Source organism: Panthera uncia, chromosome A2 (genome assembly GCF_023721935.1).
Source record: "Panthera uncia isolate 11264 chromosome A2, Puncia_PCG_1.0, whole genome shotgun sequence".
Lineage (NCBI taxonomy): Eukaryota > Metazoa > Chordata > Mammalia > Carnivora > Felidae > Panthera > Panthera uncia.
This window is the reverse complement of record NC_064816.1, coordinates 156,540,113-156,556,112: the sequence shown is the minus strand read 5'-3', so window position 1 is coordinate 156,556,112 and position 16,000 is coordinate 156,540,113. Positions and strand designations below refer to the sequence as shown.

Genomic DNA, 16,000 nt, shown 5'->3' with positions numbered 1-16,000 from the left:
ACCCTTTGCAGTATGGGTGGAACCTGTGACCTGACCTCATACCCGTGGTTATGTGGCATGACGTGGCAAAAGAGAGGTTATGTGGCTGACTCACCTAACCACATCAACCCTTTAGAAGCAGAGAAGTCAGAGTTTCAAAGCATCAACAGGGGCACCTGGGGGGCTCAGTCAGTTAAACACCCAACTCTTGACTTTGGCTCTGGTCATGATATGGTTCATGGGATCGAGCCCCGTGTCAGGCTCTGTGCTGACAGTGTGGAGCCTGCTTGGGATTCTGTCTCTCTCCCTCTCTCTCTGTCCCTCCCCGGCTCACACGTCTGCACTAGCTCTCACACACTCTCTCTCTCAAAACAAATAAATAAACTTTCAAAAACAAAGCAGGGGCGCCTAGGTGGCTCAGTCGGTTAAGCATCCGACTTCGGCTCGGGTCATGATCTCATAGTTCGTGAGTTTGAGCCCCGTGTCAGGGTCTGTGCTGATAGCTCTGCTTCGGATTCTGTGTCTCCCTCTCTCTCTGCTCCTCCTCTGCTCACACTCTGTCTCTCTCTCAAAAATAAATAGAGATTTAAAGAAACTTTTTTAAAACAAAGCAAAACAAAGGACCAACAGGATTCGACACACTGTTGCTGGCCCAAGGATGGAGAAGGCCGCATGGAAGGGACAGAGGGCAGCCTGCAGGAGCTGAGAATGACCCCTGGTCGAAAGCCAGCAAGAAAACAGGGACCTCAGTCCTACCACTGAGAAGGAACTGGATTCTGCCAACAGCCTGGATGCTCTTGGCAGTGATTGTTCCCAGAACCTCCTGATAGGAGCCAGTCTGATGGACACCTTGACTGTGGCCACGTGAGACCCTAAGCAGTGAACGTAGCTGAGCCCATCTGGACTTCTGACCTCCAGAACTTCAAGATAATAAATGGGTTAAAAATTTAGCCACTAAATTTGTGATATTTATTTATTGTGTGGCAACGGATCTCACCCGGCTAAAGGGAAACCAAAATGGAGGCCACAATTTGAACAGACCCCCTAAACCATTCATAATCACGTAACCAAATCTTTAACTGCCCCAATTTCACCTAAACGGGGGCGTTGACCCTAAACAAAACTGAAGCTTTCTTCATAGCACTGTGACCTTACGGCTTCCAAGCCAGCCGGCTGCGCACAAGAAAACTTACACAGTGCTACTACTCTAAAAAGAACAGAAGTTTCTAGTAACGAATCACAATTTAAAAAACCAAACAACATACTCCCTGAATTCTAACTGCTGAGAGTCAAGCTCTTAACCACTTTGGGTGTGAGGCCTCCCTGTTCACGAACAGTTGGTTTCTTGTTCAATATAATACTCGTATCACGTAAAGCTCTCTGAATTTTCTTTTGACCACCCAAAGAGTGAGGAGAAAAGAACCACATGCACAGAGCTGATCCAAACAAGTAGCGGTGGCAAAGAATAAAGCTGTATTACGAGTGTAAACTATGAGGTTCGCTCTTTGAAAAAATAATGTCTGTGTGTATTTCTTAGAAATAATGAGGCACATTACTAGAAGAAACAGCTAGAAGACTTTGGGGAGGAGGACCCAGCAACAGAGAAAGCCGGGATAGGGTACTGTCATTTTGTGGTATAAGTCCTGTTAGAACTACTTAGGTTTCAAAAACATGATTATGGAGAAATATTTGTAAATAAAAACTGGAAACACACAGGAGACTGAATATCCCTGAATCTGTTCGCCTCAGTTTTATTCTCCTTGGGGACCGGCCACCTTTGCCTGCCCCGCCACCGCCACACCAGGCCCAGGGGTACTGCGCCCCAACTGGACCTCTTGGAAGCTGTGGCTAAAATGCTGCCAAAACCCTCTCCTTTTTGTTCCCTTCAGAACGAGGGAGACAGACGGGAATTTCAAACAAATTTTTCTACATCTTAGTAATGGAAAAAGGGCAAAGGGGCCTTAACTACAACAAGTGCATGTGCATGCACACACACACACACACAGACAGACACACACACACACACCCTCCATAAAAGTTCATAGAAATGGTTTGGCTTGCAAAGACGGACTTCTGATCCTTCCAGGCTACCTCCGTCCGAAGGATGGCAGGCCCTACCCATGAGTCGGCTGGGAGAAGCTGCCTTGGGTCGCTCCCTGTCTCCTGCACAGCCCCCACTGTACAGCAGCTGCCTCCCTACACATCACGTGAGCCATTCGAGCTCCCACTCGTCTCTCACCGAGGCCCTCCTACTAGGTTTTGGTTTCCACCTAGTGGCATGACTTCTTGCCCCCAGCTCTGTGAGTTCTGGCTGTAGCTGATGACCATGCCCGTAGAAAGGGCAGTGCCCACCTGAAGTGTGTGACCTGCCCCTTGGCGTGGGGTGACACTCTTACTAATAAAAACAAGGGCTACTGCATAGTCCCTATATTGGCAGGTCTACTTCTGTCACTGACAAATACTAGTTTCTTAACAGCAAGATCTGAGTTTCCTTTTAGGGGGGAAACAAGAGACATCATCAAATATGACCAAACTCTGAAACCAGAATTTAAAGCATGGAAGTAAAAGCATAGTCGGAAGCTCTGTAGAGTGATAAGTAGCTCGAAATAAGCAAGTCTACGTACGAAAAGGGCGAAATAGCAAAGCATTAAAAACAAAACACAAACCTCTTCTTTTCTCCATAAACAAAGTGACTGTCCTCTACAGGTTCAGTCCTATTGATGAGACAGCTGATGAGACCGAGGAGGGTGTGACAGGTGGGGGGGCGGGGGCCTCCCCTGGAAACATTCTCTCTGTTGAAAAGCTTCAGTCTGTACAATTTAACTGTCAACAACTGACAGAAATTAATATTAAGTTCGACTATATCAAACTGAGACTTTTTTTTTTGAGAGAGAGAGAGAGAGAGAGAGAGCACATGAGCAGGGGAGAGGGGCAGAGGGGGAGAGAGAATCTCAAGCAGGCTCCAGGCTCAGCACGGAGCCCAATCCAGGGCTGGATCCCATGACCCTGGGATCGTGACCTGAGCCGGAATCAAAAATCAGACACTCAACCAACTGAGCCACCCAGGTGCCCCGAGACCTTTTAAAAACAGGTACAATAGTTATAAAATCTGAAAGAACAAATCTACTAACTGTAAACCCTAACAAGAGCAATGGAAGAATTAGCTGGGCTTCCTGAAAGGATCAGAGCAAAAGGAAATCAACAGCAAGAATGTGCTGCGATGCAGCTTGATGACCATCAGACCCCAAAGACCCACCACAGCAACTACAGCATGAACTATAATGAACTACAGCAACAATGAACTACAACATGACCTGATCACATGGGACAGCCAGGCCCCTTTCTCCAGCCAGTTCCCCTGGATGGAGGGAACTAACCGTGACCTCCAGAGAAAGTCTGAAAGAGCCAGGCAAACTAGTAACTTCCAGCAAGGGGGATTGGGGACGGGAGTGGAGACTTCTAGAAAATTCTTGTACTGTTCGAATTCTTAAAATAATCTCACCTCATATTTGGTGTTATTACTATTATTATATTAACAATATGATTAGCACAAATCTTGAAAAGAGAGGGAATCCAAGTGCCCGTAAACACCTACAAAGCAGGGAATGGAAGGAGTATAAGGCACATGGAATGCACAGAATAGAATAGAAAGAATTTCAGTTTCTCCGTTTTCCAGGTAGATGGTCGGGATTCCCAGGCCTGCTTTCTCATCTGAAAATGCTACTACTACCTGCCGTAGAGGTTTGCTTTAAGGATGAGAGAGAACATATATAAAAGACTCAACACAGGACCAACGCTCAGTAGATGCTCAGTGGACAGCAGAAACCACTGTTATTATTTCCACACAGGAGAATAAAAGAAAAACACAGAAGCTTCCTGTAATACCCAGTATAAGCAGATCATCAGAATATTTGAAGATAAAATATAAGAAGCATCAAAAATGGATGGGAGGGGTGTCTGGGTGGCTCAATCAGTTAAGCGGCTGACTCTTGATTTCGGCTCAGTCATCATCTCACAGTTTGTGAGTTCGAGCCCCACATCAGGCTCTGTGCTTGGGATTTTTCTCTCCTCCTCTTTCTCTGCCCTTCCCCATCCATGCTCTATCTCTCTCTCCCTCAAAAATAAATAAATAAACATATATTTTAAAAGCCTTTAAAAAATGGATGGGAGATTTTTTTAAAGGCTAATAGAACTTCTCTTGGCTGCAAAAATTATAATGGGGTTTTCTTTTTCACAAATTGTGTTCACTCCAAGGAGTTCTTTTTGTAGAAAAATAATTGAAAGCTAGTACCAAATAATATGTGATTTTCAACTCTTAAAGTACTTGTCACAGGAGAATAAAGTATGGGAGGGAAAAAAACTCACCAAAGCAAAACGAATAGCACCTCCACTGTTTCAACACTGTTTTATATCCCAAATACCAGCCCAATGCCCTTTAACACAGGTCATTTTTAAACATACAAATCATTTATGTTTGGCCCCACTTATATTCTCAAGCCTCCTTAAAATACTTTTATTTATTTTTAATTTTATTATTTTTTAATTAAAAAATTTTAATGTTTATTTTTGAAAGAGAGAGAGAGCACGCATGAGCAGGGAAGGGGCGGAGAGAGAGAGAGAGAGAGAGAGAGACACAGAATCCGAAGCAGGCTCCAAGGCTCTGAGCTGTCAGTACAAACAGTTGATGCGGGGCCCAAACCCATGAACTACAAGATCATGACCTGAGCCAAAGTTGGACGCTTAACTGACTGAGCCACCGAGGCGCACCTATTTTTATTTTTTTTAATATTTATTTATTTTGAGAGAGACAGATAGAGTTCGTGAGTGGGGGAGGAGCAGCAAGAGGGAGAGGCAGAGAAAGAGAGAGAGAGAGAGAGAGAGAGAGAGAGAGAGAGAGAGAGAATCCCAAGCAGGCTCCACACTGTCAGCACAGGGCCTGATGTGGGGCTCATTCCCACAAACCGTGAGATCATGACCTGAGTCAAAATCAAGAGTTGGGTGCTTAACTGATTGCACTTGATCTTAGCCAAAAGGCCGAGAAGCGATTGGGTGCTTAACTGATTGGATCACCCAGGTGCCCCTATTTCTAGACTTCTGTGCCCATTTTAATTTCTCAGACGACTAAAGAGGATGTCCCCATTCTCTATAAAGCCTTCCTGACTCTTGCCTGCTACCCTCAAGCAAAATTAATTGCCCTTCCTCTGATGATACTTATTGTTCATCCAACTAAGCATAACCAAGACGGGACTGTCCCTTATTTCCCCCAGTTAGCTAAGATCTCCCCATTCCTAGGGCATCTGGGTGGCTCAGTCGGTTAGGCATCTGACTGTTGGTTTCGGCTCAGGTCATGATCTCACAGTATGGGAGTTCGAGCCCCGCATTAGGCTCTGTGCTGACAGTGCAGAGCCTGCGTGGGATTTTCTCTCTCCCTCCCTCTCTGCCCCTCCCTGGCTCTCTGTCTCTCTTTCTCTCAAAAAACAAACAAACTTTAAAAAAAAAGAATTACAAAATATTATATATAAAAAAAGATTTCCCCATTCCTAACCGACATAAATTCAAAAGAAAATGAGCACGTGCTTATGTTGTATGCTGTCAGCCCCGATGGTGGGAGACACCCTGTTGTCAACATCAGTTAGCACTGCTTTCACGACAACGTTCCGCAGGGGCTCTGAGGGCAAGGCACGTCACTACTGTGCATTCCTTTCAAGGAAAACCCAACTTCTCATACGTGGTGTGTATTTCTTAAAAATGAATTTCCCCTTCATTCTCACTGCTTTTAAACAGTTCTAGGGGCACCTGGGTGGCTCGGTCAGTTGAGCGTACGACTTCAGCTCGGGTCATGATTTTCCAGTTCATGAGTTCGAGCCCCACATCGAACTCACTGCTGTCAGCCTGTCAGCCCAGAGCCGGCCTCAGGTCCTCTGTCCCCCACTTACGTTCGCCCCAAAATAAATAAATATTTAAAAAGTAAAAATAAACAGTTCTAGAGGTAGTGATGCTCTTTGAAGGCATACTTTGTACAAGCGCCCGGGGCCTAAGGCAGGATTACAACACCTCTATTATCACACAAGAAACCAGTTTTTACATCACTTCTGAATGTTCGGGGAGCCACTTAAAAATTCTGAACAATGAGAACAACAAGCACACGGGTCAGGAATGTTCAGAAAATAATCCGTATCTTGGCTGCGCATGAAAGGGCAGGATAAACCAAGGGCTAGGACGTCAGTTGAGTCACAGATATTCTTAGTTCTTACTCCACGGAAGTCACGATACAGATTGCTGCTGGGATTCCTGAGTTCTGTCCAGCTGCCCGTTCTGTAAGGTTGCTGTTATCACATATGCTAGTCAGTAAGTAAGAGCTTTAGAAGAAGAAAAGTCGCCTTCCCATTTCGATGCCGCATGAGAACCCTGGGTGGAGGAACGGGAAGCAAAGAGAACAAGAAGCAGAGGCAAGAGACAGCACTGTCCCAAGAAGGTAACAAACACTACTGCGTTCCTCATGCGCCGGTGCCCAACCTAGCGACACCGCGGCCAAAGGCCACCAGCCCTTGCCGGCCCCTGGGCGCAATGCCGCGGGCCTGGCATAGACAGAGGGGAGGGCGCCTCCATGCCTTCGCTCACACCGTCCCTCCCTCTGTCATTTCTGGACGCCCTTCCTTCTGCCCGTCTGCCTGGTTTTCCAACTTCAGACTCTGTAAAGGCTTTCCTGGTCCCTCCCTCCGACGCCCAGCAAAATGAAATCACTCTTCTTTAGCGGCCTCAGGGCACTTTTCCCGAACCTCTTTCACGGAGCCTGTGTTACTTTCTAGCTTCTTATTCAAGTGTCTGTCTCTCCCCCAAACCTGCCAGCCCCTCAAAAGCAGAGACCTTCACTGGTGTTCAGCTGGCACGTGGGAGGGATTCAGCATGTCTGGTGGAGGGTGAAAGATGGACGGGCGGGAGCGTGGGGAGGGGGTGAGTAGCGTCCCAAAGCCAGGAGAGAGCTCTGAGGTACAAAAAATATAATCTCTCTCCGCCAATGTACAGGGAGAGGGTAGAAATGGGAAGATGGCCACAAGCCACAGCTGCCCTTGTGGGGTTCCCATGTCAGATGGTGGTGGCAGACAAGGGTCTACGTGAGTCTTTACCCAGGGAAGCCAACAGCTCATAATTCATCCGCATCACGTCTCTGTACAGCTCCTTCTGCCGCTTGACTAGCATGCCCCACTCCTCCCGGGTGAAATACACCGCCACATCCTCAAACACCACCGGGAGCTCCTCAAACACCACAGGAACCTCCTCAAACAGCCCCTCTTCAGAAGGATCCTGCAACAAAGAGCAGCAGTCACTCAACACGCCTCTTATGCCAGACACCCAGTGGGATGCTTTCAAGGTCCTTCGTAAGGACCTTCTCAAGGCCCGTCTCTCTTGGGAGGCTTGCCAAGAGGCCCAGATGTACTCTGAGGCAGCAATGTACCCAGCCAAAGTCAAAGAAGCAAATTTGCGAGGCCCAGAGTTAGTAGGTGAAAAAACCAACCAAACAAACAAACAAAAAACCAAATGAGCCTCAGTCTGATCCTGGGGTCTCCTAGGAGGAAATAAAAGTGCTGAAGAACAGGGGTCCTGGAAGAGCTTACGACTGCACCCCTCCCTGTAAGGTTCTAAGGGGCTGCCTTCTATTCATCCGTGACTACAATGATGACCGTCTGCCTCCAGGAGCACCTGCTAAGATTTCCCACTGGGATGGGAAGGAAGAAGAAGTCGTACAGAAGAACGAAAGATGCTTATATTCAGTGACGAGGTTTACACGTGCCTTCCTGCTAAAGGAATTCAGATTATAAATGGTTAGACATATTTATTAGCTCCTAATACCAAACACTAGATGGAATATGAACATGAAGAGAAATGAGCTCTGTTGCTTTTCCAGATTCTGGAAAAACCCACGCTTACTAACTTTAGCTGGGCCCTTCTCATGTTAGGGACGAGGAACATCTGAGCTATTCTCGTTGGAAGTAGAGGGGTACCCCAAATGACTTCTAGTAAAATCCTGCTCGCGTGAAATAGCTGAGAAATGGCAAAGGACCCCGTAACTCAAAAACTCCAATGAACGCAGTTTCCTTGCGGCCAACTTTGCAAAGAGCTAGAGACCGACTGAGTGCCCGCAAGGTGAGAGCCAGAGAGGTTCGGGACCTGCCGGTGCGCAGGGGGTGGGAGGGAGTGCCAGCTGGCAGCCACGCTCTGGCACAGGTGGACTGTGGCCACGTCAGTCCCCCTGACGCTGTTTCCTCCCAAAAAGACGAGTTTAATCTGATCCACTCCACCGGCCTTAGGGCAGCATCAAAACCCTTACATAAGAGAACGGGCGTGGAGAGATTTTACAGTTTCAAAGGGCTACCTGATTCCAAAGTCAAAGCTGAAAAACTTTTAGAAGTTAAGTATTTAAGAGTTCTGTGGTTGTTTTGTGGTCGTGTATTATCTTCTTGAGTTCTGAGACTGTTTAGGATTCTGGATAAAGATCAGTGTTCTGAATTTAGATGTTCCCTTTATATCAGGAGTTAGAATGTTCTGTCCCACTAATTATGTTTTGTTGTCTGCAAAAGGAAATGAGAACAACAGGGGTGCTGTCTTAAATACATGAGATAATACACGTAGAGCACATAAAATAATGCCTACTACGTTATCAGCACGTTAGGTTATGATAACAGTATAACGTTAGCAGCAGGCGTAGCTACTATAATCTCCCCATCATCGTCATGCAAAATATGTTGTTCTTAGTACAGAATCCTTCCCCTGGAGACACAGCAATCATTACAAACACATTACCTGGCCGCAGGGTTCGGCAGCGTCATTACACAAAATGTTAACATTTGAGGCACTGTAGATACCATCAGCAATTTCTTTTTGCCTCAATTCAGAAATGCAGTCGAGATACAATGCAGGAATTGTTGCATCCTCTCTCGGGTCCTCCAGTTCAGCTCTGGAGCCGGGCAGGAGCTGGGCCATGTTCTCATAGGCTCCCAGAGGCCCTGGGGGGTACAATATGGGATAATCTGCCGTGAAGAGGTGCTCCGGGCTGGCCAGAACATCTCCGGATTCATCTCGGATGCTCTGGAGACGGGCTGCCCAGATGGGGTCCCGTGCTGCCAAGGCATTGACGCAGAACAGGTGAGCTTTGCTCTTGGCGTGGTATTTGAGCGTCTCTACCTTGAATGGTCCTGTGTAACCTTCGATTAATCTTGACCGTTTGTCCCTGACAGACGGGTATTCTCGGCAGGCAGAGCAGAAGAGAGCCGTCTGCTCCTCGTTCATGACCAACCACGGGAACTGCACAAACCAAGACTTCTGGATAGACCGGGGTTTCAAGGGTTTTTTGCTTTTTCCTGTACAGTCTCCCTCAGTGTTGCCAGGCTCCGTGCTGAAGTGGGAAAGACAGGCTTTCTTCTGAGGCGGCAGGTACGGTCCGGCTTCTGAGGCCGGACTCCGCCCGTCCCCTTCTTCCACGCAGCCCATCTGGTTTTTCCCTTTAGAGAAAAGAGACCAGTGGAATTTGGTCTGAGGTCCTGTAGTTAGAGCCACGGCCACCCACGAAGCCTCTCGGTGTATCAAACACGAAAGCTGGAAGTCACACCCAAGAGTGACACAGGCTCTACTCGGAATTTTCTTCCAGACCCTCAGCGCCCCAGGGCCCATCTCAGCTGACCCAGAAGAAAATCAGAGGGGCTTTAAGCAACTCCCCCCCTTTTTTTTTTTTTTAATTTAAATTTTGGCTTGGCCAAAAAGACCTCTGCAATTTCATCTTTGCAACCCAAGATACGGGCACAATCTTCAGAAGTTCAAGCTTATTTATGGATAAGAACGCAAACTGATAAAATGTCAGTTAATGAAGATATTAAAGCCAAACCCTGCAACTCTGTCCTCAGCAGGAACCCCCTTCCATGGTGCCCTGGCACACAGACGTCTGCACTCCGCTCGCGCATCTTTGGAACCAGGGAACGACCAACCTCCTGGGTAGTTTTTGTCCCCAGAGTTTGCCTTAAACCACGATCCATTTGTAAGTACTTTCCACCCAGGGGTGCTATGTCAGCCCTCCAGAGAAACACAAGCCCTCTCCCACACCACAGCCCTTCCAAAAGGCGAAAACTCTCATCAACTCACACAGATCTTCTTCCTCAGGCTAAACTAGAAGTTTCTTTATTCACGCCTTAGTTGAAACGCAACTTATAGCTTTCGCAGCTCTAACTCCCCTCGAGCCATTTCTTGCGAATAAGCACAGATGCCCAGTGGCCAAGGACTCCATGGTACTTGCCCCAGGCCAACAGTCCAGTCTACACACCCGGAGCTCACCCAGGAGCACAAAGCGGCTAATGAAGAGTAAGCAGGCTCAAAAGAAAGAGCCAAGCATTGGAAAACAAAATAAAACAAACTGGTATCTATGAAGTCTCGGGCTCCCTGTGGTCCATCTGAGACAGATCGTGAGGGAGAGTAGACTCCTGTGATTCGACTCCCGGAACAGCTTGTTCCGCCTCCCTTTTCTCCGGCACGGGGGGCTGGGTAACTCAACCACCTCATACAATGACACGATGTCACCTGGCCTGACTCTAGCCAAGCCAGTCCCTCAACAGGACGGGCTTATCAAAGGAGAAGAGCCAAAATAAATCCTAGAACTTAGCAGACATCTGTCCATTCACTCAGTGATTACTTAATGTGCAACTGCTATGTGCCAGGCATTGTTCTTAGCACTGGGGATACAGGAGTCAGTAAGACAAAGTCATGCCATCGTGGAACTTAGAATATATAACTGCAAATCAACATATACTCTCAGGCAGAAATAAAGAGAGGGCCACCTGGGTGGCTCAGTCGGTTAAGCATCCGACTTGGGCTCAGATCATGACCTCACGGGTCGTGGGTTCGAGCCCCGCATCAGGCTGTGTGCTGACAGCTCAGAGCCTGGAGCCTGCTTCAGATTCTGTGTCTCCCTCTTCTCTCTCTGCGCACCCCCCTCCCGCTCGTGCTCTGTGTCTCCCTCTCTCAAAAATAAACATTAAAAACATAAAAAACATTATAAACAATAAAAAAACATTAAAAACAATAAAACATTAAAAAACATAAAAAATAAACATTAAAACATTTAAAAACAATAAACATTATAAAAAAAAAAAAAAAAACTCCCCCCCTGGGTGGCTCGGTCACTTAGGCGGTTAGGCATCTGACTTTGGCTCAGGTCATGATCTTGCAGTCCGTGAGTTGGAGCCTGTGCAGACGGCTCAGAGCCTGGAGCCTGCTTCGGATTCTGCATCTCCCTCTCTCTCTGCCCCTCCCCATTCATGCTCGGTCTCTCTCTGTCTCTCAAAAATGAATAAATGTTTAAAAAAAAAATTTTTTTTTAAACATTAAGAAATGGTTTTAAAAAAATAAAGAGAATGTTGGAGAATGATGTGTATATGTCAGATACACTGGGGAAGGACAGCATTCTCATGTGAGCTGGAGGACAGCAGGGAGAGGCCAGGGATAAGACAGGAGTCCTGGTGCCCAGTTTTCTGCCCCCTCTCTCCAGCTAAGTACCCCTCCTCCCATGCGGGTCCACACTCACCTGGATGGTGGCTCAGGACATTCCTCTGGCCCTGGGCACTGCCCACCCATGGCTCTGGCCCTCGCTCAAACTTGTAGAACAGTTCTGGGTTGGCAATAGTTGGTCCTGAGTCAGGAACAGAGAGAAGCACTTATGAAGTCTTAGATCCCGGTCACAACGTTAAGGAAGGGTCTGTCTGGGACCTCCCCCTCCACACTGTAAGATAATTGGTCAAGGGCACAGGTAGGAATCTTGATACTTCAGCATGGTGGTTTGGAAACTCAGATATCCATGAGGCTCCTAAAAGAATGGGGGACTAAGTGAATGCAGTGAGGGGCACAGTGTCCCTCTTTGAGGCTAAAAGGGTTTGAAAACTACTCCTGGTTCAGAACAGAGACTCACAAACCCAAATGCTGAGAGGGGCCAGGCCAACAACGTAACAAGGAAAGCAGGCCGGGTGGGGAGGCTGTGGCCACCCGTGTGGGGGTACAGCTGCCGCTCCCCTCGGGGAACGCAGGGTCGGCGCTGCCAGGCTGTACCGCTTTTCAAGAGAAACCAGAAATCATAATTCCATGTAAAAACTCCCCATGGTGAAATATTAACAAATTAAATATTGTAAAGGAACCACCTGGCAGGCTCAGTGGGAAGAGCACGCAGCTCTTGATCTCAGGGTCATGAGTTTGAGCCCCACGTTGGGTCTAGAGATTACTTACGTAACCTTAAAAAAATCAGGGGCGCCTGGGGGGCTCAGTCGGTTGAGCGTCCGACTTCGGCCCAGGTCATGATCTCGCGGTCCGGGAGTTCGAGCCCCGCGTCGGGCTCTGTGCTGACAGCTCAGAGCCTGGAGCCTGTTTCGGATTCTGTGTCTCCCTCTCTCTCTGACCCTCCCCCGTTCATGCTCTGTCTCTCTCTGTCTCAAAAATAAATAAATGTTAAAAAAAAAAAAAAAAAAACTTAAAAAAATAAAAAATATTGTAGAGAAACCAAGCAAAAGTGATGAAAGCAGAATAAAGGCCCGTGAGCTGCGACTCTGCAACTTTTGTTTTAAAAGAACCGGCAGTTTTCAAACTGGGTTTGGCAGGCCTGGGAGAACCCGCTGTAGCCCCTGCGCCCACAGAGAGCTGCCTGTGGCTCCCGCAGCCTTAGACGGGGGGGGGGGGGGCCGAGATGACAAGAAGAGAAAGGTGAGTCACATGGTCGTCCAAGTGAATTGAGAAAATAGCACATATGTTGTACACACGTGTTGAATTACAATCACGTCTGTCCGTGGCACGGAAAGTCTACCCACAGAAGCAGAGAAAGGACATTCAGAAAATAGAAAAGGTGAAATACACCTACATGGGCACGAAGTTTTAAGCGGCTTTAGCTCCTTAAGCCTCTACGACGGCCCTATGAAGGAAACCAAGACTTAAAATGTGAAAGTTGGGTCGAAGGCACGCCAGAGTCACGTGGTGGGGGCTGGGCCTGGGCCCAGATCTCCACAGGCCAGATGATGCTCCTGCTTCCAACACTTACTACCTCCAGTGTCCTGTGGGCACCTGAAACAAAATCCACCCTGCAGCTCCACCCACCACAGGCCGGGCTTCCTGCTGGCACCGTGTGACACGGTAAGGCATCAAGGTCCAGCCCTGACATGCTCCAGTTCCCCACTTCTCTTGGCCAACGTACGAGAAGGAGAGAAGGGGTGGTGCGTGAATCTTGTGCAGTTAAGTTACATAAGGGGCTGCGCAGGTGAATGGTGTAAACAGGCCTGAAAAAAAATGGTAGGATTCCAGAAAATTCTCCAGTGTGGTAGAGTCGGATATGATTTGGAATGCTGACCTAGACCGAGGCGGTGGGGAAGCGAACAGGGGCCCATACCTAGTGGTGCCACCAGCTTGTCGGAACCACAGATCTCCTTCTGTTGCTGACTCAGCAGCATCCATTCCCCCTGAAGCAAGTATACAGTGATGTCATCAAAGGTCACAGGAGCCTGGAGGGAAAAATGACACCTGCTAAGCACCAATTTCCTCCTCTGATGAATCTTCCGCACCTGTGTTCACACCCCCTGAGGGCACCTGTGCTCTGGGAACCTATCAAACTAGAGGAGGGGCATCGTCAATCTACATATAAGACCTAAAGACCCCACCTCTCTCACCTCCTGGGTCCACAGGAAGGGCCACACACCGAAAGAACTGTCATGGAGAAGGCTGACTCGGGAACTCCGTCATCCTTTCCTGGCACCCTCCTCGCCTGCCACAGTACCCGGTATTCTCAGCCAGTGCCTCAGCAACAACCTAGGGCACACTCTTGTGCAAAATCTTGAACATGGTAAGGAAGACGTATCTAATTTCTGGAAACAGTCGAAAGTCCTTCAGAACTATGTCTGCCGATGAAGTCAGTGATCAAGACATGCAAAGGTTTACAGTGGAGAACTATATATCCCATGGAGCTTGTAAAATAGCTCTGTTCTATGGGGCGCCTGGGTGGCTCAGTCGGTTAAGCGGCCGACTTCGGCTCAGGTCATGATCTCGCGGTCCGTGAGTTCGAGCCCCGCGTCGGGCTCTGTGCTGACAGCTCAGAGTCTGGAGCCTGTTTCAGATTCTGTGTCTCCCTCTCTCTCTGCCCCTCCCCCGTTCATGCTCTGTCTCTCTCGGTCTCAAAAATAAACGTTAAAAAAAATTTTTTTTTTTAAATAGCTCTGTTCTGCCAAAAAGGGGTCCGGGGATCAGAAAATATTTTGGGGGAGCTCTGGTGTAAGATGGTAGATTGAACAAGTACACTGAATTCTGCATCCTCCCTGTGAATTGAAGACACCCTCCCTGGGGCGCCTGCATGGCTCAGTCACTTGAGCTTCCGACTGCGGCTCAGGTCATGATCTCGCGGGTCATGATCTCGCGGGTCATGATCTCGCGGTTCGTGAGCTCGAGCCCCGCAGAGGGCTCTGTGCCGATGGCTCGGGGGCCTGGAGCCTGCTTCGGATTCTGTGTCTCCTTTTCTCTCTGCCCCTCCCCCGCTGTGCTCTGTCTCTGTGTCTCTCAAAAATAAATAATTAAATGTAAAAAAAAAAATTTTTTTTTAAAGACACCCTCCTTGCCAAAACGCTCCGAAAGAAAACACCCACAAGGATAGGAAACAGAACAAGGAGGGAGGTGGAAGAGACAGAAGCAATAGGATTTTGGAAACTTAAAAGTAGATGAAAAAGTAGTAACTGAGCAGACCCAAAGAAATCAAATCCTCGCCCAGCAGTGGGCAAACTGAGAAACGACCCAATTTATACCACAAAATCCAAAAAAAGGCTCAGAAACTGCAGTGCCGAGAACCTCCGGCCTGGGAGTGAAGGCAGCAAGGGTAAGACAACAAGAATGGGGAGAAAGCTGTTCGCCAAGAAATGCCTGCCCAGATTCCCCTGCAAGGCTCAGTGCTGACAAGCCCCCCGCCCCCCCACCCCCGCCCCACCCAGCCGCCTTCCATGGACTCTGGGCTTCCAGTTAGAATTTTGGTTTCTGACTATTAAGCGTCCGACCATTAAGCTGGACTATCAGACATCTGGAGAAAGCTTCTTGCAGATGGTGGCAGGGAGAGGAGGAAGGTTGGAACTGAGGAAATGAATGTGAGGCATGGAAAAGAAAACTTTTCCAAAACAAAACTATCATCATAGCCCCAGAGAGGGAAGAATCCGCAGCCATGCAACAAACCATTGTAAAAGAAATCATCAGAAAAGGAAATAGGCAGAAAACATTGCTCCGTTTATCCTTTTAATTTCATACCCTGAACATTTATCACTTAGTCTGATAAAGAAAATTATTAACAAAATATAAATTCCCCACCACCAAAGCAAAACAACATTTTGGGAAATAGTATCTTTGGGGTAAGTAGAAGGCCTTCCAGAGTGACAACTGTGAAGGGGACACGTTTATTTCCGTTTATGACAAGTTCTAGTACATTTGTCTAAAATTGCCTTGTAACTTTATGGTCAGATTTCAAGCAGGTGAAATATCTATTTTAACTCAATAGTCGAAGCTTCTTGAGAAAAATAATACAGATAGTTCTTATCACTCACTGTTGAGCTGTATACTTAAAAAAATAATTTGACTGCTTTTCTTATGGGTTAATACGTGTTCACCGCAGAAAATTTAGACAATGAGCAGAAAAAATGTTTTAATATCACCCACAATCCCCTTACGAAAAAAGAATTACTATTGACACCTGGTATGTAAACTTACAGTCTTTCACCTATGAATATGTATGAATGAACAATTTTAAAAACAAAAATGGTTTGGAAACACAATGGTCCAAAATCTTTGCGACACAGCAAAAGCAGTTCTAAGAGGGAAGTTTATAGCAATACAGGTCTACCTCAAGAAGCAAGAAAAATCTCAATCTAATCTTATCCTTAAAGGAACTAGAAAAAGAAGAACAAACAGAGCCCAAAGGAAGGAAATAATAAAGACCAGAGTGGAAATAAATGAAATACAAAGAAAAGAAAAGATC

General features: G+C 47.3%; 1 protein-coding gene across 2 annotated transcripts in view; it reads right to left on the bottom strand.

Annotated features, from left to right (window-relative positions):
* ZNF862 (zinc finger protein 862) overlaps positions 1 to 16,000 on the bottom strand; it is a 37,644-nt gene that overhangs the window by 14,087 nt on the left and 7,557 nt on the right. The window contains exons 1-5 of one of the 2 annotated variants that reach the window (XM_049642079.1): positions 13,665 to 14,398; positions 13,388 to 13,499; positions 11,549 to 11,653; positions 8,782 to 9,479; positions 7,107 to 7,284 (exon numbers count right to left, since the gene is read on the bottom strand). In XM_049642079.1, the coding sequence (XP_049498036.1) occupies positions 7,107 to 7,284; positions 8,782 to 9,479; positions 11,549 to 11,653; positions 13,388 to 13,448 (1,042 nt within the window). In that variant the 5' untranslated portion in view covers positions 13,449 to 13,499; positions 13,665 to 14,398. Of the gene's footprint in view, positions 1 to 7,106; positions 7,285 to 8,781; positions 9,480 to 11,548; positions 11,654 to 13,387; positions 13,500 to 13,664; positions 14,399 to 16,000 lie in introns of those variants that run through there. The other variant, XM_049642078.1, reaches the window with a different exon arrangement.